General features: G+C 47.3%; 1 protein-coding gene across 1 annotated transcript in view; it reads right to left on the bottom strand.

Annotated features, from left to right (window-relative positions):
- The window catches only part of ZFPM1 (zinc finger protein, FOG family member 1), a 93006-nt gene extending 72052 nt beyond the window's left edge, over nt 1–20954 (bottom strand). The window contains exon 1 of the mRNA XM_070761828.1: nt 20720–20954. Coding sequence (XP_070617929.1) covers nt 20720–20759 — 40 coding nt within the window. The 5' untranslated portion in view covers nt 20760–20954. The remainder of the gene's footprint in view (nt 1–20719) is intronic.
- Nucleotides 20955–27678: the final 6724 nt, after the last annotated feature.

Consider the following 27678-nt stretch of genomic DNA (forward strand, 5'->3'; position numbering starts at 1 on the left):
TCTGACCTCCTTAATTGCATTCAGATGCAAATATTTTATCTAACATTGCAGATTGGTGAGGTGCATGCAAACTTTCTAGCTTCGTGCCACATGCTGGGTTGATTTCGGAGAAGAGAAGATTTGTTTAATTGTAATTTAATGAATATCCCTTAACTGGCTGGATTCAGACGAGATACGGAGCCACGTGAAACCCACCCTATGCAGTTGGAGACACATCCAAGACAAATTCCTTGTGTGTCCAATCTCACTTGGCCAATAAAGAATTCTATTCTATTCTATTCTATTCTATTCTAATGTATATTTTTCTTTTATGTCCACTGAGAGCATCTGCACCAAAGACAAATTTCTTGTGTGTCCAATCTCACTTGGCCAATAAAGAATTCTATTCTATTCTATTCTATTCTATTCTATTCTAATGTATATTTTTCTTTTATGTCCACCAAAGACAAATTTCTTGTGTGTCCAATCTCACTTGGCCAATAAAAATTCTATTCTATTCTATTCTCTCTGCAGCCTGTTCACACACTTAGCTGTCCAGTCTCGCAAAAGAGATGCTTTGGGTGATGCACACCAACATCTGGGTTTGGCTCGTTCCCAAACATGGGGAGTGGGGAGAGAATGTTCTGGCTTTCAGGATAAGCAGCCATGGGGGCAAAAGTAGGAGGGATTATTAACAAATGAGAGAAGAGGCATTTTCCCTCTCGGCTGGCAAATCAGGGATGTCACCAAAACTCGTTGATGTGAGAAGGGAGGAGATAACAGATATTTTGGAGAGGAGGAGAGGGAGGAGGAGGAGGCAGTGGGCTTATCTGCGATGACTCAAGAGACATTCATGCCTTAACCCTATTCCAGCCAAGGTCAATGGCTGCATTCCTCGCTCCTTTTCATCCTTTCCCCAAAACACCGCTGCTACAGAACAATGAAAGAGTCGTCTTCGCCTTTTTCCCCTCCCTTTCTTCCTTTCTCCGCCAAATGGCCAGTCTGGACAATAGCTGGGTGTCTGTCCAGCCTGGGAACGTTTGCCACACCAATGCAGCAAGGAGCATTCCCGCGTCAACAGCACAATGGCTGGGCCTCAGGTGTGGCAGAAACAGAGGTGGGCTGTTCAGGTAGGACGGTGACGTGTGCTCACCCCTGTGGCTCTGAGTGCTAGCGGAGTCCAGCGCAATTCTGCTACTGCACCTGGGCCGTGGGCGCCCCTGCGTGTCCGTGCATGATTTCGCTACCTGCCCAGGTGCGGTAGCAGAATTGCGCTGGACTCCGCTAGCACTCAGAGCCACAGGGGCGAGCACACGTCACCATTCCACCATAGCAGCCCACGTCTGGGTGGGCCTGGGTGGGCATGGTTGGCCTGGCCCTGGTTCTATGCATAGAAACATAGAAGATTGACGGCACAAAAAGACCTCCTGGTCCATCTAGTCTGCCCTTATACTATTTCCTGCGTTTTATCTTAGGATGTATGTATGTTTATCCCACACATGTTTCAATTCAGTTCCTGTGGATTTACCAACCACGTCTGCTGGAAGTTTGTTCCAAGCATCTACTCCTCTTTCAGTCAAATCATATTTTCTCACGTTGCTTTTGATCTTTCCCCCAACTAACTTCAGATCGTGTCCCCTTGTTCTCGTGTTCCCTTTCCTATTAAAAACACTTCCCTCCTGAACCTTATTTAACCCTTGAACATATTTAAATGTTTTGATCATGTCCCCCCTTTTCCTTCTGTCCTCCAGACTATACAGGTGGAGTTTATTTATTTATTTATTTATTTATTTATTTATTTATTTATTTATTTATTTATTTATTGGATTTGTATGCTGCCCCTCTCTGGAGACTCAGGGCGGCTAACAGCAATAATAAAACAATGTACAATAATAATCCAATAAATACTAAAAATGATTAAAAACCCATTAATATAAAAAACCAAACATACCATACATGAAATTGTAAAGGCCCAGGGGGAAAGAGCATCTCAATTCCCCCATGCCTGGCGGCATAGGTGGGTTTTAAGTAGCTTACTAAAGACAAGGAGGGTGGGGGCAATTCTAATCTCTGGGGGGAGTTGGTTCCAGAGGGCCGGGGCTGCCACAGAGAAGGCTCTTCCCCTGGGTCCCACCAAGCGGCATTGTTTAGTTGACGGGACCCGGAGAAGGCCCACTCTGTGGGACCTAACCGGTCGCTGGGATTCGTGCAGCAGAAGGCGGTCCCTGAGGTAATCTTTATAGGCTTTATAGGTCATAACCAACACTTTGAATTGTGACCGGAAACTGATCGGCAACCAATGCAGACTGCGGAGTGTTAGTGTTCATTAAGGGAAGCCAGCCGTTCCTACACTTTCAACAACTAAGATTGTGTCTTGATGGATGTGTGAATCAAGAGTCTTAAGGGAAGGTCTCATGAACCCATTTCTGAGATGTTGCAAGAAGAGCTCTGAAGTTATTCAGGTCAAGGGCTGGCAAGTCCAATTTTGGCCAACGGGAGGCCTCTGGAGGCTCACCGACATGGATGGGTGGATCCTTCCCCCTTTCCCTGCGGACTTCCAGGTCCACTGGTTGGTATTCAGGGAGGAAACCCAGCCACCAAGAGTAGAAACCACAGGGATTCAATCCTCCAACCCCTTTAAAAAGAAATCGCCAATGCTTTTGAAGCTCTTCCTTAGCTCGGTTCTTCATTTCTGCACATCCAACAGGAATGGACAACTCTGGTTTGTAGCTTTATGAGTCAGAGGGAAAGGTTTCCAAATCATGCATGATTTCAAGTCAAGGGATTCCCCAATCTCTGTTTAGCTTCTGGGAAGGAATTTTAGCCTCCTGAGCTTTTAGTCGAGCCCTCCACTCCTCCACTCGCAACAGAATCCCCTACGCAACTAGACTTACAATCCGAGGTTTAGAAAGCATAGAACTACATCATCATCAACACGACCTAGGCATAGCCCATAAAATCATCCGCTACAACGTCCTTCCTGTCAACGACGCCTTCAGCTTCAACCACAGCAACACACGAGCACACAACAGATACACACTCAAAGTAAACTGCTCTAAACTCGACTGCAGGAAATACAACTTTAGTAACCAAGTGGTTAATGCCTGGAACTCACTGCCAGACTCTGTAGTACCATCACCTAACCCCCAAAACTTTACTCTTAGACTATGCACTGCTGACTTCTTCCGATTTGTGAGAGGTCTTCTTTCCCCAAACCCTGAAGAGCAAGAGGCTCCCGAGAGCTTCTGCCGAACCAATGGTGGCTCAGTTCCATCATGTTACTGCTGTTTGTGGCTTCGGTGTCCCACCTATTCTCCCTCCTACCTTGAATGTCTTATTCAGACTTTTTTGTCCTTTCCTGATCTTGTGACTTGTGTGGCTTGTGAAGCTGCTCACGTTTGTTTTGGAATTGGTTAGCCTTAGAAATTTCTTCTATAAATAAATAAAGATTCTTTACTTGCAAGTTCTGCACCTCTGGGACTGTGGGGATCATATGGGAAGGAGGGGGGAAAGAAGGAAGAATGATCAGAGGGAGGAAAGGAAGAAGAAAAGAAGGAGGAAAGATCAGAGGGAGGGAGGAAAGGAAGGAAGAATGAAAGATCAGAGGGAGGGAGGAAAGGAAGGAAAAATGAAAGATCAGAGGGAGGGAGGAAAGGAAGAAGAAAAGAAGGAAGAACGATCAGAGGGAGGGAGGAAAGGAAGGAAGGAAGAATGAAAGATCAGAGGGAGGGAGGAAAGGAAGGAAGAAGAAAAGAAGGAAGAATGATCAGAGGGAGGAAAGGAAGGAAGGAAGGAAGGGAAAGTGCCTCTCCCTACAAAAACGTCCTCCTGGATGATTTACCGTGATGTGTCCAACTGGGATCCCAGCCGGGAAGGGTCAACCTGGCCCCAAATGCCCCCAGCAGCAGCCTCATCCCTGGAGAAGCTCTGGGTTGGCCAATGCCCGGCCAGTCCCACCAGAAGATCCCAGATAACCATCAGGTTTCTGTTTTGGTACAATCCGTGCTTCTTCCCTAAGCTCTTACACCTCGCCTGGGCAGTTTGCATCACGGCCCAAGAGATTACTTAGCTCCCTAGGTGGCCAGTGACTCAGAGGTACACGGAGAGCATCTCACCAACCGAAACACGGGCACATGTGAGGCCATCCTCTCCAGATGTGTGGGATACAATTCCTGTCTGGTGAGCACAAATTGGAAGGCTGGGTTCAAGCCAAGCAGCGTTTAAGCAGGTATATACCGTATTTCTCAGAGTATAAGATACACCTTAGTTTTTGGGGAGGAAAATAGGGAAAAGAATCTGCTTGCCAGGTATTCATCTGTCTAGCATCCTTAGTCTGGTCAGTTTCAGCACATTATTTTATCCCTTGGTTAGGGCTTTTTTAAAAAAAACCTTATTCGGAGAGAGTAACAGTGAAAGAGCTTGCAAGCCAGTAAGAGCTGGGAACAACATTAGCACCTGGAAAGAAACATTCGGAGCAAGTAGAGAAATGGAAAAAACCCTGCAAAGACAGGCCTTGGAAAACATTCTTTGCAGAGAGTAACAATGAAAGAGCTTGCAAGCTGGTAAGAGCTGGGAAGGTCATTAGCACCTGGCTAGGGATGGAAAGAAACTTATTCAGAGCAAGTAAAAGCAATGAAAAAACCCTGCAAAGACTTAGGGCTTGGAAAACATTCTAATCAGAGAGAAACAACAAAAGAACCAGTAACGTAAGAACTGGGAAGACCATTAGCAGTTAGCTAGGGTCTGGGAAGGAAAAATAATTAAATTCAGAATATAAGACACAACCAAATTATCAGCCTCTTTTAGGGAGGAAAAAGCTTGAGTCTTATACTCCAAACAATACGGTAATTCTGACTTACATCCATTAATTTAGTGACTGTTCAAAGTTACATCATTCCTGGAAAAAAGTGCTGAATGGGATGTGTCCATGTTAATAGGCTTTTTAGTTTCTTTTTAAAATGTAATTCTTAATTTTAACTTTAATTATCATCTTGATGTATACTGGTTTTATATGTTGTGAGCCGCCCCGAGTCTTCGGAGAGGGGCGGCATATATATTTAATAAATAATAATAATGATAAATAATAATTGGATTTTATATTTGATATTGTATGCTGTTTTTATTATGCTGTGAGCTGCCCCGAGTACTCGGAGAGGGGCGGCATACAAATCCAATAAATAAGTAAATAAATAACTAAGTAAATAAATAAATAAGTTTTCATGATCAGCCGTAAGCAAGTAGCTGACCCAACCACGGGCCAAACAACAAAATATTTATCAAACCAGATCAGTCACGGTGACCTGGGAGGTTGTGTCTTCCCACATTTCCTAAGGAGCTTATATCCCTGCAAACCAGTTTAGCTTCAGCCACATCCTCCCTCTCCCTCCGTCTCTCCAAACCATGCAGGACTTTCTCGTGCCCCATCTGGAAGCAGCCACAACTCAACTCTCGGGGCATCTCTGGGGCCAGGACACTGTCCATGGGGCAGGACCTCTGCATCGTTCTTCAGGACAGGTTCTGCGGCCGGCCAGGCCTGCAGCAACCGACCGGCTGTGCCAAGAGCTCCCACTTCATTCCAGGCCGATGGCTACAAAGCAAAGCCAGGGACACCTTGGTCAGAGGTCTGCAGGAGAGGCTGAATCTTCCACCCTGAAACATCTTAGACGCTCTACAGTACTTCACAGATTTCTGGCAGGAGAAGAAAGCACAGAGCAGTGATGGGGAACCTATGGCACAGGTGGCACGCGGAGCCATATCTGCTGGCACGCGAGCTGTTGCCCTAGCTCAACTCTAACATGCATGTGTGTGCCGGCCAGCTGATTTCTGGCTTGCACAGAGGCTCTGGGAGGGCGTTTTTGCCTTCCAGGGAGCCTCCTGGAGATGGGGGAGAGTGTTGTTACCCTCCCCTGGCTCCACGGAAGCCTTTGAAGCCTGGGGAGGGCGAAGCATGAGCCGACTGGGCCCAACAGAAGTTGGGAAACAGGCCGTTTTCAGCCTCCAGAGGGCTTCCGGGGTGGGAATAATAATAATAATAATAATAATAGTAATAATTTATTAGATTTTTTTTATTTTATTTATTTATTTATTAGATTTGTATGCCGCCCCTCTCCGAAGACTCGGGGTGGCTAACAACAATATAAAAAGACAATGTAAACAAATCTAATATTAAAAATAATCTTTAAAAACCCCAATTTAAAGAACCACTCATACATACAAGCCTACCATGTATAAATTCTATAAGCCTAGGGGGAAGGGAAAGTGTCAATTCCCCCATGCCTGACGACAGAGGTGGGTTTTAAGGAGCTTGCAAAAGGCAAGGAGGGTGGGGGCATCTCTGATATCTGGGGGGAGCTGGTTCCAGAGGGTCGGGGCCGCCACAGAGAAGGCTCTTCTCCTGGGTCCCACCAAGCGACATTGCTTAGTCGACGGGACCTGAAGAAGGCCAACTCTGTGGGACCTAACCGGTCACTGGGATTCGTGCAGGAGAAGGCGGTCCCAGAGATATTCTGGTCCGATGCCATGAAGGGCTTTGTATGCCGCCCCTCTCCGAGGACTTTTTTCGCCCTCCCCAGGCATTGAATTATAGGTGTGGGCACTTGCGCATGTAAGATAGCACACTCACATGTTCTTTCGGCACCCAAGGTGAAAAAAAGGTCCACCATCACTGGTCTAGGGCTTTTGAAGAGCCGCAACGGGGAAAGACTCCCTGGTCCCATGCCTGGATTACTGGGACCAGAAGACTGACCAAGCGCTGGAGAAACCTAAAGGCTGAGGAGCAGCCAACGAAGGCTGAAGGTGGGAAGATGCCCTCAATGATGGTGACATTCAGACAACCAGTCACTTCTCATCATGGTCTTCGTTTTTGGCCCGCTGCACAAGCCAGGATTGGAGGATCCCTTCTTCCACCTATACAAGCTTTTGATCTAACCTGCAAGAGTTTTTGCCTTCCTTCTCAACATGCGTCTGTTGTGCCTCTCCCCGTTGCTGCCAACAGGGGTTGTGCCCCCCCAAAACAGTAGAATCTTAACACCCCAGGACTTTGAAGTGACCTCACTGAGACCAGAGGAAAGCCAGCTCCTCCTGCTCATGGGTAGAGTGCAGTACTGCAGGCCACTAAATTGACTGCTAGATCTACAAGTGAGCGGTTCATATCTCACCATCGGCTTTCCATCCTTCCGTGGTGGGTCAAATGAGGAGCCGGATGGTGGGGACAATAGGTTGGCTCTGTTAAAAAGTGCTACTGCTGACATGTTGTAAGCCGCCCTGAGTCTAAGGAGAAGGGCAGCATAAATAAATGGAATATATAAAACAATGGTCAGGGATTCCAGGAAAGAGGATCTCGAACGTTCTTCTTGGGATGGGTGTGTACGGCTCACACAGATCTCTTGAGAAATTTCTGAGAAGTTAGAAGAGATGAAGAGGAGAGCCGGTAGGAAGGCCTCAGTTACAAGGACAATATGGGCATTGTTGGAAGACCGGATGGTCAAGTTTGAAGACAGATTTCCCTAATGTCCAGCTGTGTGGTTGCTAAGACAAGTACATAGTGATATCTCTCTCTCTCTCTCTCTCTCTCTCTATCTCTCAATCTACAAGAGTCTACGGAGAGGGCCGGCATACAAATCTAATAAATAAATAAATAAATCTATCATCGTTCTTTCTCTCAATATCTCTCTCTCTATCATCTCTCTATCGAATCAATCTCTCTCTCTCTCTCTCATCTCTCTTTCTCTCAATATCAATCTCTCTATCATCTCTCTCTCTAATCTCTCTCTCTCTCTCTCTCTCTATCATCTCTCTTTCTCTCAATATCTATCCCTCTATCATCTCTCTATCTAATCTATCTAATCTCTCTCCCTCTCTCTCTCTCTCTCTATCATCTCTCTTTCTCTCAATATCTATCTCTCGATCATCTCTCTATCTAATCTATCTAATCTCTCTCTCTCTCTCATCTCTCTTTCTCTCAATATCAATCTCTCTCTCATCTCTCTCTCTCTCTCTCTATCATCTCTCTTTCTCTCAATATCTATCCCTCTATCATCTCTCTATCTAATCTATCTAATCTCTCTCCCTCTCTCTCTCTCTATCATCTCTCTTTCTCTCAATATATATCTCTCGATCATCTCTCTATCTAATCTATCTAATCTCTCTCTCTCTCTCATCTCTCTTTCTCTCAATATCAATCTCTCTATCATCTCTCTATCTAATCTATCTAATCTCTCTCCCTCTCGCTCTCGATCATCTCTCTTTCTCTCAATACTGTATCTATCTCTCGATCATCTCTCTATCTAATCTATCTAATCTCTCTCTCTCTCATCTCTCTTTCTCTCAATATCAATCTCTCTATCATCTCTCTATCTAATCTATCTAATCTCTCTCCCTCTCTCTCTCCCTCTCTTTCTATCATCTCTTTCTCTCTCAATATCTATCTCTCGATCATCTCTCTATCTAATCTATCTAATCTCTCTATCCACCCATCCACCCACATACAATTTCTGCCTGTACCTGCTGCACACCCATATGTGTAAGAAGATTCAGCCCTGGGACTACCTACCTACAACCAAGTGCTGCAACCCAAAAAATAGGGCTTATCCTTTTATCTGCCTTTTGGGAGAATCGGAATGAAACATTCCTTGCAGAGGAAAAACTAAGTAAAAAATCAGGAGACCAACCCCTTCTTAAAAATTCACACACATTTAATAAGCCTCCTTCCGTTTAGGGAATAAGCCCCTAAGGCCGAGAGGGCTGCTGGTTTTCTCTTTATGAAGCATTTATAAAACCCAAGAAACCAGAACAACTACAAGTGGATTTCCATCGGCAGATGCCATCCGGGTCAGGTCAGATTCCCAGAGATAAAATACTAGAAAGCCTTCGCAACCTCCCAGGTCGGGGAAGGAAGTCTACAAGATTCCCAACCGCCTCCAATCCTCATCCCTTCCAAATTTATGTTTTGATTGGATTGTAGAGTTGTGGGTTTTAACTCAGGGTTATTGTTTTAATTTGTACTTGACTTCTTTTTATTGTTAACTATACTTTTTTATATTGTTGTAAGACACTCTGAGTCCTTTGAATGAATGAATGAATCCCAGCGACCGGTTAGGTCCCACAGAGTTGGCCTTCTCCAGGTCCCGTCAACCAGACAATGACGCTTGGGGGGCCCTTCTCTGTGGGGGCCCCGGCCCTCTGGAATCAGCTGCCTCCAGAGATTTATACTGCACCCACCCCCTCGCCTTCCGCAAGAATCTCAAGACTCACTTATGTCGCATGGGGCAATTAGATCAAGACCCCCATGTTTATTAAATGTGATGTATGGTTGTGATTGAGTTGGTTGACTGATTTTAATATACTGTATTGGGATTTTACTTGTAGTTTTTAATCAATTAGATTTGTTGTACGCATTGTTTTATATTGTGTCTTGTGAGCTGCCCCGAGTCTTCGGAGAAGGGCGGCATACAAATCAAATCATATCAAATCAAATTAAATCAATTCAATTCAAATCAATTCAAATCAATCAATCAATCCATTAATAAATAAATAAATACTGTGTCCAGTTCTGGAGACCTCACCTACAAAAAGATATGGATCAAATTGAACGGGTCCAAAGACGGACTACAAAAATGGGGGAGGGTCTTAGGCATAAAACTGATCAGGAAAGAAATAATGAACTCAGTCTGTATAGTCTGGAGGGCAGAAGGGAAAGGGGGGACATGATCGAAACATTTAAATATGTTCAAGGGTTGAATAAGGTCCAGGAGGGAAGTGTTTTTAATAGGAAAGTGAACACAAGAACAAGGGGGCACAATCTGGAGTTAGTAGGGGGAAAGATCAAAAGCCACGTGAGAAAATATTATTTGACTGAAAGAGTAGTAGATGCTTGGAACAAACTTCCAGCCAACGTGGTTGGTCAATCCACAGTCACTGAATTGAAACATGCCTGGGATAAACATAGATCCACTCTAAGATAAAAGACAGGAAATATTATAAGGGCAGACTAGATGGACTAGAAGGTCTTTTTCTGCAGTCAATCTTCTATGTTTCTAAATAAATTAATTTTGCCGGGTGAGGAATTTCCACCATCAGGTCTAGTTTGCTCCCTGGGCTACGTCACTTCGGAGACAATTTTCTGTGACAAGCCTATTCTTGAGTTTCAGGACCCGTAAGATTGGAAATAAACAAAAATATTATTATTATTATTATTACTATTGTTGTTATTATTGTTGTATTATTATTATTATTATATTATCATCATCATCATCATCATTAATTTGATTTGTATGCTGCCTTTCTCCGAAGACTCGGGGCGGCTCACAAGATACAATATGAACAACGCAACAACAAATCTAATTAATTAAAAAATTACAAACTAAAATCCCAATATATTAAAAGGCCCCATTTCTAAAGCTGTCTGTCGTTTGGGCAGCCTCTGCGCATTGGGCAGCCGCTCCTTCCTGCCCCCTTGTCAGTGGGGGTGTCCCCAGAGTTTCTGCATGAGCCTTGCAAGATGCGGAGACTGCTGACCCAGCTCTGCCTTCCTTGTAGGTCCTTTGCCCAAAGAAGCTGTGAAGTCAGCAGGAAAAACAGCCGGCTCCACAAAGCCGAAAGCAGCCACACGCCCAACCGACCAACCATGTATTAATTAGCACCTCATTACTGCCATCAATACCATGGGCACAATCAACACTTTCAGACATAAATGCCCACAGAAGAGATACAGTGGTGCCTCTACCTAGGAACGCCTCTCCTTACGAACTTTTCTAGATAAGAACCGTGTGTTCCCAAATTTTTTTTTGCCTCTTCTCAAGAACAATTTTCCACTTACAAACCCCAGCCTCCAAAACTGTAACCGGAAAAGGCAGGGAGAAGCCTCCGTGGGGCCTCCCTAGGAATCTCCTGGGAGGAAACAGGGCCAGAAAAGGCGGGGAGAAGCCTCCGTGGGGCCTCTCTAGGAATCTCCTGGGAGGAAACAGGGCCGGAAAAGGCGGGGAGAAGCCTCCGTGGGGCCTCTCTAGGAATCTCCTGGGAGGAAACAGGGCCGGAAAAGGCAGGGAGAAGCCTCCGTGGGGCCTCTCTAGGAATCTCCTGGGAGGAAACAGGGCCGGAAAAGGTGGGGAGAAGCCTCTGTGGGGCCTCTCTAGGAATCTCCTGGGAGGAAACAGGGCCTCCACCCTTCCTGTGGTTTCCCCAATCGAACGCATTATTTGCTTTTACATTGATTCCTATGGGGAAAATTGCTTCTTCTTACAAACTTTTCTACTTAAGAACCTGGTCACGGAATGAATTAAGTTCGTAAGTAGAGAGACCACTGTACAGGAAAACAATTCCTCTGTATTTTGATCCCCTGGGGGAGGCAAAAGGAAAGTACCCCTTGCTTAAAGACCAGTGTTTTCTCTCTCCCCATCCTCGGACTCCACTTGCCTGACCCTCCCCAACCCCCCCAAAAAGGATGCCATTTACTAGGGTCGCCCAGAAAGTAATGCACCACATTTTTTTTCTCAGCCTACAGTAATGGCACAAATGCAAAACTTTAGATATACATTATTTGAATCGCCAGGAGTGCGTGTGTAAATTTTGCGTGTCTTAGTAGTTGCAGCCTTGTTTTGAAAAGGGTTCCCCCCCCCCACACACACACTCATGGGGTGCAGCAGTGAAATTTTGCTAAGTTAAGAAAAGTGTGCAAACAGGAGATATTTTGCATGGCAAACATGGAGTAAAAGTTTCTTAGGACACCACTGACACGGTGCCAGGCTAAGTGGGCACTTTGCTCCTCTCTTACTGGGCACTGGCCTTTCCTCACAAGTCCAGGAAGAGCTCACAGCCCACAAAGGAAAACCAGACCCGAGTTCAAATCTAGCCAGAGAGAGTTTGAGCCAGACCCTAATTTTCTGGTTGCCCATCCTGCTGGCTGGAGTGCACTGCCAACCTTGGATTGTTGGGGGGAGGGGAGAGAAATACCCTCCCCCTTTTAAAGTTCATTAAAAAGATGCATTTGCTACACTTAGCAAAAAACCCACCGATTGGGATCTAAAAGCTTACTTTGAACCAAGTCACATCTGGGGCTGATAAACAGACCCGAAAAGGACAAGAGGAAAAAAACACATTTCTATATCTTTTTATCTATTTCAGAGGGAGCGTAAGGAAGGCCTCCCCCCCTCTCCCAATTCCATCCGATCATTAAAATGCCTGCGTTAATCACATTGGCAATGGAACAAATTGCCACGCCCCCCCCCCCTTGCCTTCCTACACACACCCCCACACCCAATTCTCCTTCTCAGGGTCTGTTCTCACAGCCGACCAATCCTTCTGCCATCTGTTTGCTGGTGATAAAGCGCCTTTTATCTCGCTCTGCCATCGTTATCGGGAGGAGAGATCAGGAACTCGGCTTTATCGGGACCTTCGATCTCTTTCGTCAGAAAGCGACAGCGGAAAGGAGGGGGTCAAAAGTGGGGGGCTGGAGGAGAGAGAGAGGAGTTCTACCAAACTTCAATGCATCCTTGGTTTGTTTCTTTTTTCCCAAGCCACCTGCCTAGCCAAATTGGGGGGTGCCCGCTTTGGTCTGTAAAAAAGCACACACACAAACACCCACACTCCAAACACAGCCCCCCAACGGCAAGCAGATTGCCCCCCCCGTAGGTTTCACCACTCTCCCTCCCCATCGAAGAGCCCACGACGCAGCATCGTTGCCTTCCCTCTGCCCACACGCCCATGTTTGAAGTTAATAAATGTAACCAGCTATCTCCTCCGAGGATCAGTTCCCGGCCCCCTTTTTATATATATTTTTATATATTTTTTTTCTCTCTCTCTTGTTATCAGCTGTCCACATCTATCAAGCAGCAGAACAAAAGAGCCCGGAGAGTGGAGGGGAGCGCGAAGGAAACAAAACAAATATTGCCAGATGCGTCCTGATGCTTGCTGCCTTTTTTTCCTCCAAAGGGAGGGAGGAAAAAGAACCAGATTGGGAAGGAGAAGAAAGAGGAGGGAAAGACGGAGGATTAACAGTAGCAGCAGCAGCTCCCCTATCGAAGGCGACAATTATGGGGCAGAGGGCAGAAACCCCTCGCTTCTTTCTCCCCCATAAAAAAAGGCGAAGTGAAAAACTGCCGGGCAAAAATTGCAGAAGGGGCTTAAAAATCAGAAGTACCAAACAAAAACCCTTAAAGGGATGTTTCGGCCCCTCCATCCAAGTTGGCATCACCATCCTCTTCCAGGAGCCACCAGCTTTTAATGCTACAACTCAACTGTTTCTAGTCCTCAGGAGAGCAGTGGTTAGAGCCAAGATGCCCCAAAGTGCCAGTGGGCATCGTGCCCCTTGGATTATCTTCGGGACTGTCTTCTGCCGCACGAATCCCAGCGACTGATTAGGTTCCACAGAGTGGGCCTTCTCCGGGTCCCGTCGACTAAACAATGCTGTCCGGTGGGACCCAGGGGAAGAGCCTTCTCTGTGGTGGCCCCGGCCCTCTGGAATCAACTCCCTCCAGAGATTAGGACTGCCCCCACCCTCTTAAGAATCCACCCTCCTTGCCTTTCAAAAGCTCCTGAAGACCCACCTATGTCGCAAGGCATGGGGAAATTAATATACCCCTAGCTAATATGGTTTTATTGTTGAGGTTTTTATATATTTTATTATTAGATTTGTTCCATTGTTATACTGTTTTTATTACTGTTGTGAGCCGCCCCAAGTCTTCGGAGAGGGGCGGCATACAAATCTAATAAACTATTATTATTATTATTAATTATTATTATTAATTATCATTTATGTACTGTCTGTTAGGTTGTGGGATTGTTTTTCTTTTTTATAATAAGGGTTTTGAAATTGTTTAACATTAGATTTGTACATGTTGTATTGTTGTTGTGAGTCGGTCTGAGTCCTCTGGGCGGTATACAAATCTAATAAATTATTATTATTAATTATTATCACCTGCAGCGTAGGAGGGTCCATGATAAGTGTGTGTGTGTTGTGTAAGGTCACCAACTTGGTCCCACTGAGCTCCAAGCAAGTTAACACAGCTAAGACCCAGCACAAGGGGTTATTGGCTCATGAACGAGGCTTCCAATGTCTTGAAAGAAAATCCCCCAGCCAGGTGAGCTTTAGCTAAATGGAAAGGAGACCACACTGACTTCAGAAACCCCACCATCCACTCCCAAGAAGAACTGACTTCTACCACCAGACACGCAGGCAGAGTCTGATCAATCCTCCAACTCTTTGTCTGCACACAAAATCCTTGGTTTAACCAGCCTCCCGTAGACAGGCCAAGCTGGTCTTCCTCAAACACCCCATCTCACTTGGAAAGCACCCCCAAATCACATGTCAGGTGAGTCAGTTCTAGAAGCTGAAGATTTATTACGTCTTTTCTTTAAGCTGTCCATCTTGTTTCCTGGATGGCTTAGAGCTGTGATGGCGATATTTGTGGGTATGAAAGGCTATGCATGCTGGCCAGCTGATTTCCAGAAGGAAGGAAAGAAAGAAGGAAAGAAGGGAGGAAAGAAGGAAAAGAGAAAAGAAGGGGAGGGAGGGAGGAAAGAAGGAAGGAAAGGAGGAAAGAGGAAGGAAAGGAGATAAGAAGGGAGGAAAGAAAGAAGGAAGGGAGGAAAGAAGGGGAGGGAGTGAGGAAGGAAAGGAGGAAAGAAGGAAGGAAAGGAGGAAAAAGGGAGGAAAGAAGGAAAGAAAGAAGGAAGGAAAGAAAGAAGGAAAGGAGGAAAGAAGGGGAGGGAGGAAGGAAGAGGAAAAAGGAAGGAAAGGAGGAAAGAAGGGAGGAAAGAAAGAAGGGAAGGAGGAAAGAAGGGAAGGAAGAAGGGAGGAAGGGAGGAAAGAAGGGGAGGGAGGAAGGAAAAGAGAAAAGAAGGAAGGAAGGGAAGAAGAGGATGGAGGAAGGAAAGGAGGAAAGAAGGAAGGAAAGGAGGAAGGAAGGAAAGAAGAGGACAGAGGAAGGAAAGGAGGAAAGAAGGAAGGAAAGGAGGAAAGAAAGAAGGAAAGGAAGAAAAAAGGGAGGAAAGGAGGAAGGAAAGAAAGGAGGAAAGAAGGTGGGGGAAGCCCTTCTCAACCTCCCCAGGCTTTAGGAAAGCCACTTGAAACCTGCGGAGAGCAAAAAATGGCCCACCGGAAGTCCGGAGACTTCTGTTTAAATTTAAATATCCAGGGGGGAGGGATGATGAAAAAAGAGAGAAAGAAGAAAAGACCAATTTGAAAGGATATATAGAAACTGTAAATGAATTATTAATATTAGTTAAGTATGAATAAGTATTAATGAATATCATGAGAAATGTAAACTGACTTGTCACGTAATGTCCTCTGTTTTTAAATGTTTTCTTTTATATGTAGTTGAAAATAAAAAAAATCATTAAAAAAAAAACTTTTAATAGACTAGCTGTCCTGAGTCCTATGGGATTGGGCAGCATACAAGTCAAATTAACAAATAATAATAATAATAATAATAAGAAATAAACTAAATGAACCGTTGTAAGTTGAGGACTCTATATGGAAGCCCCCTGCTTTTTCCTGATCTTGGCTCCATCAGATTTAATTCTGGGAGTGGTCCCCAGGAGGCTAACATCTTCCTGGCCTTCGGAGCTTGACCCTTCCAGGAGGGACCAGAATTTGGGCTCCCCACAGATGCCCTGGTCAAGGGCCAAAAGCTCTTTGGAAAGCCCGGGAGAGGGCTGGATAGAGCAGGAAGTCTTCTCCACGGGTGACCAGCAAGAAATAAATATTTTTGTCTCTATCTCAGGGCTTTGGGGGGGGGGGGCTGCTGCGAATTGGACATGGAGACGACGGGGCCATCTCGAAAGGGAAGGGCCTGGATTGGAAGGAGATATTTATCTTGGAATTCAGGGTTTTTCAGATAAGGAACCAAGGAAGCCCGGGCACAATACCTCCAAGGACAAAAAAAAAAAAAAAACAACACACAAAGCTGGGCCTATCCAACCCGCCATCTAAAATAAAAAATGGCACCAATAGTTAAATATAATCAGGCAGCAGATCCTTATCTAATCAGCTCTGGCCCATCAGCAGACTTCCTCCCTCTGAAAACGGATTCCCATTCTTTCAACATTATCAGCTGCTCACATCCAGAGCTGGGCAACTGGGCGTGTGTGTGTGTGTGTGTGTGTGAGCGAGGGTTGTGTGTTTTGTTTGTGTGTGTAGCCAAACCGAAGCACAGCCAGGAAGCCCCCAAAGCAAGTCAGCAGCTCTGAACCGAAAGAGACGACCGAGATGACCTAATGGTCTTTGGTCAAAACAAGGATGGACGGGGCAGCTTTGACTCCGATGGAGGCAAGCAACACAAACAAGGAAAATGAGGAAGCCCCCCCCCATTCCCAGCCTTTTAGCCCCCCCACCCCCGCATGCATTTTCCTGTTATTCCATCTCACAGGAAGGGGCAACAGAGCCAGGCATATCGTCACCCCCCTGCGCTCTGCTTTGGACCCCAATCCCAGTCCTTGGTCTTTCTCCCTTCTGGAAAACAGCTGGACAGAAACATAGAAGATTGATGGCAGAAAAAGACCTCCTGGTCCATCTAGTCTGCCCTTATACTATTTCCTGTATTTTATCTTACAATGGATATATGTTTATCCCAGGCATGTTTCAATTCAGTTCCTGTGGCTTGACCAACCACATCTGCTGGAAGTTTGTTCCAAGCATCTACGACTCTTTCAGTCAAATAATATTTTCTCACGTGGCTTCTGAACTTTCCCCCAATTGACCTCAGATTGTGCCACCTTATTCTTGGGTTCACTTTCCTATTGTAAACACTTCCTTCCTGAACCTTATTGAAACTTTTAACCTATTTAAATGTTTCGATCATGTTTCCCCTTTTCCCTTCTGTCCTCCAGACTAGACAGATTGAGTTCATGAAGTCTTTCCTGATCAGTTTTATGCTTAAGACCTTCCACCATTCTTGTAGCCCGTCTTTGGACCCATTCAATTTTGTCCATATCTTTTTGTGATACCTCTAGCTATGCAGTCAAGCATCCTACTTGCTTTTCCTACTGCCCGACCACACTGCTCACCTATTTTGAGACTGTCAGAAATCACTACCCCTAAATCCTTTTCTTCTGAAGTTTTTGCTAACACAGAACTGCCAATACAATACTCAGATTAAGGATTCCTTTTCCCCAAGTGCATTATTTTACATTTGGAAACATTAAACTGCAGTTTCCATTGCTTTGACCACTTATCTAGTAAAGTTAAATCATTTGCCATATTGCAGACACCTCCAGGAATATCAACCCTATTGCCGGGGTGGTGCAGCAGGTAGAGTGCTGTACTGCATGCCACTGAAACTGACTGTAGATCTGAAAGTCAGCGGTTCAAATCTCATCACCGGCTCAAGGTTGACTCAGCCTTCCATCCTTCCGAGGTCGGTCAAATGAGGACCCGGATTGTGGGGGCAATAGGCTGGCTCTGTTAAAAAGTGCTATTGCTAACATGTTGTAAGCCGTCCTGAGTCTAAGGAGAAGGGTGGCATAAAAATTGAATAAATAAATAAATAAATTGCACACTTTAGAGTCATAGGTAAATAGGCAAACCTTCCCCTATGTCACTCACAAATGTATTAAAAAGAATAGGACCCAGAACAGACCCTTGTGGCATAGGTCCAGATAGGTCCAGGGGTTGGGTTTTCATGCCCGGAACTGGCCAGTAGCTCTACAAAGCACACACCCCATCCTTTTTCAGATCAACTCTACCCCCTCCCTCAAAAGCAGAGACGGCTGGGGGGCACGGAACAGCTGCCAATTGAAGTAACCGGAAGGAAGCTAACAGCTGGCCAAAGCAGGTTTGAAAGGTGAAAGAGAAAGGCAGGTGGGTCCAAAGAGAGCAGAAGCGCAAGGCCTGCTGGGAAGGAAGGATGGAGACCCCATGAGGACCCGGGGCCTCCTGCTGCTCCACATGCCCAGGGCGTCTTATACCAACGCAACCACAGAAGCACAAACACACAGCCACCAACACCTTCTCCAACTCGGTCAATTGAAAGGAGAAGCTATTTGGATGAATCACATCCCCACTGACTTCTATCTCGGTCTCCAAAACATCAAATTTCAGCCACGGGGATTATTTTTGGTGCCACTCACATCATTCCAGGTTTATGGGAAATCACACCGCAGCCGAGCGCAATACTTAACATATGGAATCCCAACGTCTTAACATATAGCCTGTTCTGCAACCATACATCAACCTACTATAAGGTTCAGCGTACTGTAGACATTCCGAAAAGCGGGTGAGATGATGGTTAATAGAATAGAATTTTTATTGGCCAAGTGTGATTGGACACACAATGAATTTGTCTTGGTGCATATGCTGTCAGCGTACATAAAATAAAATATACATTTGTCAAGAATCATGTGGTACGAAACTTAATGATTGTCATAGGGGTCAAATAAGCAACGAAGAAGCAATATTAATAAAAATCTTAGGATATAAGCAACAAGTTACAGCCATACAGTCAACATGGGAGGAAACGGGTGATAGGAATGATGAGAAAAACTAGTAGAATAGAAGTGCAGATTTAGTAGAAAGTCTGACAGTGTTGAGGGAATTATTTGTTTAGCAGAGTGATGGCGTTCGGAAAAAAACTGTTCTTGTGTCTAGTTCTTGTGTCTAGCCTCCCTCCCTTTCTCTTTGGGCACTCCAGCCAAGATTAAACCCAGAGGTTCTCAGGTGTGCATCCACTCGAGGACTGAACTACTGGCTACGAACTACGAAGGAGGGAGATCATAATTTATTATTAAATTCATACGCCAACAAATGAACCAGCCTTTCCTCTGGTCGAGCCACTCGCCCCACCTCACATGACAGAAGACCCAGCCTGTTGGGGGGGGGGTCGCCTTTACTGTGCCCCCCTCCCCATGCCTCTTATCTTAATCCGCGGAGAACAATCCCCCAGATCTACCTGATTACACACAATCCAGCTGAGGGCAGGGAATCATTTCATTAGCAGCCCAGGGAGGGGAGAAGCGAGGAATGTGCGAGAACAGCCAGAGATCCAGAAAAATTAATGGGGTGGGGGTGGAGGACGAGAAGAACTTTCATCCAATTTTTTTTTTTTTTTGAAGAAGGGGGAAAAAAAAGTTTTCCTGGGTCTTATCAGCCGAACAGATCACCTGAGCAGGCAAACAGGTAGATGCAGCTTAGAATGGCAATTTTTTTTTCCTGGGCGAAGATAAAAACGCATTATCAGTGGGGTGGGGGTGAGAGGGAGCTGCACTATCAGCAGATCTCGCTGGGCCTTATCGCGCGGAAGATCGGCTCAGGAAGGAAAGGAGAGAGAGAGAGAGAGAGAGAGGGAGGGACGGCAGAAGCAGCCAAACCTGCCACTGGAAAGGTTTTTCTGGTTGATATTAAAAGGAACACCCTCACCCAGATTCCCCCCCACCCCAAATATTCTTCCACAGCCCCCTCTACCTGCTTTCCCTCCCCCCAGCAAAAACTGGGGGTCAGTCTGGACTCTTTGAAAGGGGGATTTTATCAAAGCAAAGCCGGACTCCGGGGGTCCTGGGACAGATCTTTGGGCTGCCCCCTCCCCAATTGAGGTGGGCTCTACCTGGGTCAGGTGGAAGAAGGGAGACAAAGTTGGGAGATGGAGTTAAAGATGGATGAGCCCCCCTCCTCCACAGCCTCTCCGGGTTTCAAAAGTCTTGCCACGTTGTGGAAGCTTCTTTGCCCCTTCATTGCCCCCCACCCATGGAAGCAGCTGCTCCTCTCCTCTCTTTCTTTTCCCCTTTCTTCCTTTCCTTTCTCCTCTTTCTTTCTTTCCTCCCCACTTCCTTCCTTCTTTCCCTCCTTCTCTCTTTTCCTTCCTTCTTTCTTTCCTCCTTTCCTTCCTCCCTCCCTCCTTTATTTCCACCCACCTTCACTTCTTTCTTTCCCCCATTCCTTCCTTCCTTCCCTCCTTCTTTCCTCCTCTCCTCCTTCCCTCCCTCCGCCGCCTGCAAAAGTCCCTCCAGAGGAAACTTCCCGACGCGACGACCGGGAGTGAGTCAAGCGCCCGATAAGATCGCCATTTCAGCCCGTCCCGACAGGGCGATCTTATCTCCGCGGGGCTCGCAGGAAGGAACCGGGGAAGGGCTCCCAGCGCGGCTCCCATCGAGGCGGCTCGACGGCGGGGAAGCGGACCCAGCACGACGCCCCCCCTCCACACGCACACCCAAGCCCCCCTCGGCCTGGAGCCCCCGACGGGACCCCCGAGGGCAGCCGGCATCCCAGGGGCTTTGGGGGGCGAGGGGATCCAAAGGAACCTGACCGAGGACAAGTGGGGGCAGGAGGCCAATTTGGGGCGAGGGTCTGGGAGAAGGGGAAGGGTCGTCGGAGATGCCCCGTTGGGATCCCCGAAGCTTTTGGGGGCGGGGGTGGGTGGCCAAAGGGAGCCCGGCCGAGGAGAAGGGAGGGAGCAGGCAAAGTTGGGGCGGGGGTCTCGCAGGGGAAGCGCGTCCGGGACCTTCGAAGGCAGCCGGCGCTTCCAGGGGCTTTTGGAGGCGGGGGGAGCCAAGGGAACCTGACCGAGGACAAGTGGGTGGACTCGGCCAATTTGGGGCGGGGGTCTCGGGGAAGGGGGCAGGGGTGGTCGGGGAAGCCCCCTGGGGACCCCCGAGGGCAGTCGGCGCTTCCAGGGGCTTTTGGAGGCGGGGGGCGGCCAAAGGCAGCCTGGCCAAGCGGGCGGGGGGCGCAGGAGGCAAAGTTGGGGCGGGGGGCCGTGCGCGGGAAGCCCCCCAACTTCTCCCGGGGGGCGGGCGAAGGGGTGGAGGCGCTCACGTTTGATCTGCCGGGGCTGGCTCTGCTTCCTCCTGGACATCGCTGGGCGGCGGCGGCGGCGGCGGCTCCGCGTCCCTCCGGCGGCTGCAGCGGCAGGGCGAGGCGGGCGGCTCTCATGCCCTCCGGGCGGCTCCCCGGGCTCCCTCGGCTGCCCACCCGGCACCGGCTCGGGCTGCTGCTCCGCCTCCGCCTCTTCCTCCTCTTCCTCCTCCTCCGCCTGCCTCCCTCCCGCCGCCTCCCCGTCTGCGCGCGCGCGCTTTTTCTCAATGGAGCCCCGGCGGCTGCTGGCGCGGGGAAACGCTGGCCGGGGGGCGTGGCCACGGCAGTTCACAGGGCGGAGCCGACACGCCCACCGGATGGGGCGGGCCCCCGGGAAGGGAGGAAGCAGCAGGAGGAGGTGGGGGCGGAGCCGGCGGCGGGGATTGACAGCCCGCGCGCCCTGGAGGGAGCCTGGCGGCTGGGAAGCCTTGGCTTGTTGGAACTGGGGTTGAGCAAGCCAGGATGAGGGATTGCGGGACGGAGGGGGCTCTTGTGCGGGGGATTTACTGAGCCTCCTCTGCCAGGAACATCTGGCATTATTATTATTATTATTATTATTATTATTATTATTATTATTATTATTATTATATGGTGTATTTTACAAAATAAATAAATAAATCAAACAAACAAACAAACATCTGCTTCTTCCCCCTTTGGGGCTCCTGCCTTGGCTTATCCACTTCGAGATGGGTTAATTAGCAATGGCCTTTAGACCTACATACCGCTTTGCAGCCCTCTAAGCAGTTTACAGAGTCAGCATAAATTACATAATTTATTGTTTTTTTCATTAATTCCCTGATATTTCCCAAACCACTGATTTCCCTGATTATTCCCCGATTTCCCTGTTTTCCAAGTTTGCTGGACCCCCTGCAAGTTAATTTCTCTTTGGAGGCCTTAAGTGAAAGCCCACCTCCAGTTCAAATGGGACAATGTGCTTGTTTTAATTTTGGCTTCAGCCCCGGGAATGGGCACAGCCAGACAGGTGGAAAGACTGATGTTGCCTCCCACTTCTCTGTGAATGCAGCCCGCTCAGGTTTAAGAATGTGGGAGGGGGAGAGCAAGGATGCCCCCCCCCCCCCCGTCAGAGGGCCTGGTCCTGCTTGACTGTGTCTGCAGAGAGATTCATATTGCACTCCAATAAACAGAATGTTTTTCCCCAGACTGGATTACATGCCTGCAGAGAAGAGATAATGCGCCAGCCCCATCCCCATTGTGTGCAAAATGGCATATTTTTATGGAACTGTGTATTTGTATTAGTGCCAATTAATCAGGGAGAATATTAAGAAGGATGCAGAAAGATGATGGGGAAGAGCATAGAAGGCTGGCAGGGCAGGGAAGTATCCTAAGGCAGTGTTTCCCAACCTTGGCAACTGGAAGATATTTGGACTTCAACTCCCAGAATTCCCCAGCCAGCACTTGCTGGCTGGGGAATTCTGGGAGTTGAAGTCCAAATATCTTCCAGTTGCCAAGGTTGGGAAACACTGTCCTAAGGCACAGAAAGAAAGGGGAGGAAATGGCTGGACATTGGCCAAAGTCAACTGACAGCAACGGTCGGGCCAGGATTGAAGCTGGTTCACAGCCACCTTCATCCCAACTTCCTGGCCGGACGTCTTGTGCTCCAGAACAATGTTTTTCAACCTTGGCCATGTGTGGACTTCAACTCCCAGAATTCCCCAGCCAGGTAAGGAAAGAGGGGACTGGGGGAAGAGCCTTGCACATGTGGTATCGGCAGCAGATGAAGTCACAGCCTTCACATGCTCAGAGGCACTCTTTGCATGCCTAAGGGGCAGAGCCAGGGTTACTGCAGAAAAGGCAGGTAGGGTGAGCTCTCCTTCCCAGCGTCTGAGCTGCCTTTGGGCTTCCTGAAAAGACTCCCCCAAAACACCTGGGGCATCAAAGGGGGCCCTGGAACTGCTTAGGAGGGACAGAGCAGTCGTTGCAAAATCTCGCTCCTCTGTTGGATGGAGGGGGGGGGGAAGGACTGAAAGGAGACACGGCGAGAAGGAACAAGAATGGGAAATGATCCTGAAAGGATCAGCAGTCCATAAATGGGGCGAAAGGACTCTCCGCTTCATCAATAGGATGACATCGGATGAGTTGGTTCCGAAGGAGAGATGAATGGAAAAGGGATGGAGAGCAAATAGTCTAATTGTAAGAGGCAAGTCTGCCCCCTACTGGCTGGCCCTCCTCCAGAAAGTACGGGAGACCCAGCCTTGGCAAGGGACGGGCGCCCACTTTGGTAAAACACTCCCCCCCCCCGAGAAAGATGTACCTGTCTCTTTTCCCTGCCCCCACCTGTTGGGAGTTCATAAATGGCTCCTTTGGGTCTGACATGAAACCTTGGAGAACAATGACCCTTTGAGGCATGGGTCAGCCTCTTCCCAGGCAAATGGAAAAGCAATAGCAATCACATTTAGACTTATATACCGCTTCATAGTGCTTTTACTGTCCTCTCTAAGCGGTTTACAGAATCAACATTTGCCCCCAACAATCTGGGTCCTCATTTCACCCACCTTGGAAGGATGGCAGGCTGAGCCAACCTTGAGCTGGTCAGGATTGAACTCCTGGCAGTGGGCAGAGTTAGGCTGCAATACTGTATTCTAACCATTGGGAGAGAAGGAAGGAGAGAAGGAAGGAAGGAAGGAAAGAAGGAATAGCAATAGCATTTAGACTTATCTACCGCGTCATAGTGCTTTCACATCCCTCTCTAAGCCGTTTACAAAATCAGCATATTTGCCCGCAACAATCTGGGTCCTCATTTGACCCACCTCGGAAGGATGGAAAGCTGAGTCAACCATGAGCCGCTGGTGAGATTTGAACTGCTGAACTACAGCCAGCAGTTACCAGAATTAGCCTGCAGTGCGGCACTCTAACCACTGCGCCACCCCAGAAGACATGAGGACGAGGCTGTTGAGAAGAATTCAACCTCTTCTGATCATTGGAGGAGGATGAGGAGGATGCCTTGCAAGGTGGGGCTGGCCCTTCTCCATGAACTGGGCAGGCTATTTCTCAGTTGGAGACGTCCAAGAACCATTCCTGCTTTGGTTTCATCGAAGGTTCCTCTCCCGATTTTCCCAAGGTTTAGCTGGGGCACCAGGCTATCTCCTGATCCCCCTTCCCCATCTCACCCCCTGTGGCCAGGGCTTATGCGCAGAAATGCTCCAATTAATCTGCATTTGTTTTCGCCTTCCTGCTTCGCTTCCCCCCTGGAATCCTGCTGTTTTCTGAGTGTCAAATCCATCTGAAGAGCTCAACCGCAAGTGGAGCTCAGCAAACCCGAGAGCTTTGGGGAACTGGATCTGACGGATGGACGGGACTCTTTCTTTCCCCAAGCCAAGAGCTGAGAGCTAGACCGATTACTTGCAATCACAAGAGGTCCAGGAAATCTCCCTGTTATGTACCAGATGCGACGACAGAGATAGAGGCTGAGTCAGGGTGGGGGAAGGAGGAAGGAAGGACCCTGGATAAGGATCAGCCAGCCTGGAAAAGGGATCTCGGATGCCCCAAACCCTTGTCAATGGAACCAAACCTATCCTGGTAACAGAGACCAAGAAGCAATGGAGACCCTCCCTCCCTCCCTCCTCTCCCAATGGTTAGAATACAGTAATTGCAAGCTAACTCTGCCCACTGCCAGGAGTTCAATCCTGACCAGCTCAAGGTTGACTCAGCCTTCTGTCCTTCCGAGGTGGGTCAAATGAGGACCCAGATTGTTGGGGACTATATGCTGACTCTGTAAACCGTTTAGAGAGGGCTGTAAAGCACTGTGAAGCAGTATATAACTCTAAATGCTAAGGTCCCTTGTGATTCTGGAGGAAGGGGCTCTCGAAGGCACTAAGCACGCAGAGTCACAGAACCCTCTCTGGGTTCAACCTCTTCGGAAAGCGTCTCAATCCATGGCCAGACTCCCAGCCCCATCTGGTGGCAACTTCACCAGGAAAAGCTCTTCTCGTAGATGATCGTATTATATGTTTAACTCTTTGTGGACTAACTCAACTCAGTCCTAGTATTTCAGGGGAAGGGAAGGGAATAACCCTCCCCCCCTTTATTCACTTTTCTCTGCTCATCCAAAAAAGCTGGAATAAATGGGCACAAGCCCGCCTTCCTTTGCTTTGCATCTGGGCTGCGGTTTAGCAAGGGGAGGGGTCCTTGGGCAGAGTCCAACTTTCCCATTTCTTGCTCAAGCCTACCGCCAGAAAACCCCCACCCACCCTTTTCACTTCCTTACGATCCTCCCAGCTCTTTCTCCCCTCCCTTCCCCTAAATTAAGCCATCCTAATTATTTTCAGACTGCTTTATCTCTGCTTTGCAACACTCTGCAGAAAGGCTGGCGGTGAGCACTTCCAGCCGCCGTAAACAAAAGGGACGGTTTGGAAAACAATTCTATCAATTAATCAAATTAAGCCTGCCGGTTTTCGTTACAAGCCCCCAGTGGCCGGATCCGAGCCCAGAGTGAGGAGTTATCTCTCCCCGACAGCGTTGAAACGTTTAGCTGGCAGTCGTGAGAAGGAAAGGGATCCTGTTGCTGCCCCTTTCCTTTGCCCACTCCGAGTCTGAAGGATGCGGCTGCGGAGGTCACTCCGAGGGCATAAAGAGAGGACCAAGAGGGTCCAGGAAGACCCCGGGCTTTACCGGGGAGCCAGTCTGCAGAGTGTTAAAAATGGCCAGAGCCCCCAAAGGTTGCAGGGTGCCCCTGCCTGCCAGCCAAATGGAAGCCAAAAAGAGGGCTAGGCAGGAGCCGATCGGAAGGGAAGGTCCCAGGGGTCAGAAGGCAACAAGCCTCAGTGGTGCAGTGGTTACAGTACAGGACTGCCAGCTCCTTCTGCTGATCACCAGCTGCCAGCAGTTTGGCAGGTCGAATCTCAGTAGGGTCAAGGTTGACTCAGCCTTCCATCCTTCCGAGGTCGGTCAAACAAGGACCCAGATTGTTGGGGGCAAGAGGCCGATTCTGTAAACCGCTTAGAGAGGGCTGTAAAAGCACTGTGAAGCAGTATATAAGTATAAGTGCTATTATTTTTGCTATCTATCTGTCTGTCTGTCTGTCTGTCTGTCTATCACCTATCTATCTATCTATCTATCTATCTATCTATCTATCTATCTATCTATATCTTTCTTTCTTTCTATCTATCTTTCTTTTTTTCTATCTATCTATCTATCTATCTATCTATCTATCTATCTATCTATCTATTCATCCCTGTCTGTCCGTCTGTCTGTCCATCCATCCATCATTTACCATATCTATCTATCCATCCATCCATCTCCATCCATCATCCACCCATGTCTGTCTGTCTATCATCCATGCATCCATACATCTATCTATCGTCTACCGTATCTATCCATTATATCTATCTATCTGAGCCTCGATGGTGCAGTGGTTAGAGTGCAGTATTGCAAGCTATTCCTGCTGATCACCGGCTGCCAGCAGTTTTGCAGATCGAATCTCAGTAGGGTCAAGGTTGACTCAGCCTTCCACCCTTCCAAGGTCGGCAAAATGAGGATCGAGATTGTTGGCTGACTCTCTGTAAAGGCTGGAAAGCACTGTGAAGCGGTATATAAGTTTGAGTCTTCGGAGAGGGGTGGCATACAAATCTAATAAATAATAATAATAATAATAATAATAATAATAATAATAATTATTATTATTATTATTATATGCTATTGCTACTCCTTCCCTCCCTCCTTCCTTCCTTCCTTCCCTCCTCCTTTCCTTCCTTCCTTCTTTCCTTCCTTCTTCTCTCCCTCCCAATGGTTAGAATATAGTATTGCAGGCTAACTCTGCCCACTGCCAGGAATTCAATCCTGACCAGCTCCAGGTTGACTCAGCCTTCCATCTTTCCAAAGTCGGTAAAATAAAATTGTTATTGTTATTGTTTATAGGAAGAAGGGAACCATGCTGTGCAATATGGCAAGGGATAACTGTGAAGTCACCATTTTAGATCCCTTTCATTTTCTTTTACTCCTTTATAGGGTATTTTATTTCTTTTCCTACTCTTTATCTATGGGGTTCCCCGCCCCCACATCTGTGTAAAATTTCCTTATTGTAAAAGAATCACTTTTAAAAAAAGAAAGAAAGAAAAATGTCACACAGACCGGCAAATTTCTGGGAAAATATTGGACTATATTTGAGAGGATAAATCTCAGCCCCGTTTTACAGTACTGTCTTGTATGCGCATCCCTTATTATATTTGACAATATCAAAAGAAGGGCCCCCAAGGGGCACCCGACCAACGTTATAAAAACAGTCCAAATGGTCACTCTCCTCTGCTTTTCTCACAAATATCAAAATAAAAACTTTTAACATAATGCATTGCACCCAAATGTATAATAATCAAACTATTTTTTTTTTTAAACAGTGAACTGTAAAGGTCGATATTAACAAGATAAAGTCATTTAAATCCTTTTTTTTAATAATAAAAAGAGACTTTAAAAGCAAACATTATTTAATCTGCAAGACATATGCAGAGTATTCTGGGGTAAAACCCCAAATTACTTCAGTGCACTGTTCTGCTCTCTCTCTTCCCCCACCAAGGTCCCAAAATAATCCAGTGCAGCATTTTTTGACTTTGCCAACTTTATGATGTACGGACTTCAGTTCCCAGAATTCCCCAGCCAGCTCTGCTATGCTATTGCTGGCTGGGAAATTCTGGGAGTTGGAGTCCATATATCTTAAAGTGTCTCGCCATCAAGAAACACTGCCCCCAGAGCCTCCAAACCTATCCTGAGAAGGAAACCCCAGGATCCTAAATCTTTATCAAACACGCTGCAGAGTTGTGGCAGGTGCAGGGCAATGTTCACAACAACACCCCCCTGTGTGTCAGTTTATAAAGGTAGCCGTTCCTCTTGGGAGTTTGTGTGCATGTGTGTAGGAAGTGGTGGGCTGCTACAGGTTTGGACCAGTTGGGCGAACTGGTAGTGCCGACCAT

The sequence above is a fragment of the Erythrolamprus reginae genome, chromosome 9 (assembly GCF_031021105.1).
Source record: "Erythrolamprus reginae isolate rEryReg1 chromosome 9, rEryReg1.hap1, whole genome shotgun sequence".
NCBI lineage: Eukaryota > Metazoa > Chordata > Lepidosauria > Squamata > Dipsadidae > Erythrolamprus > Erythrolamprus reginae.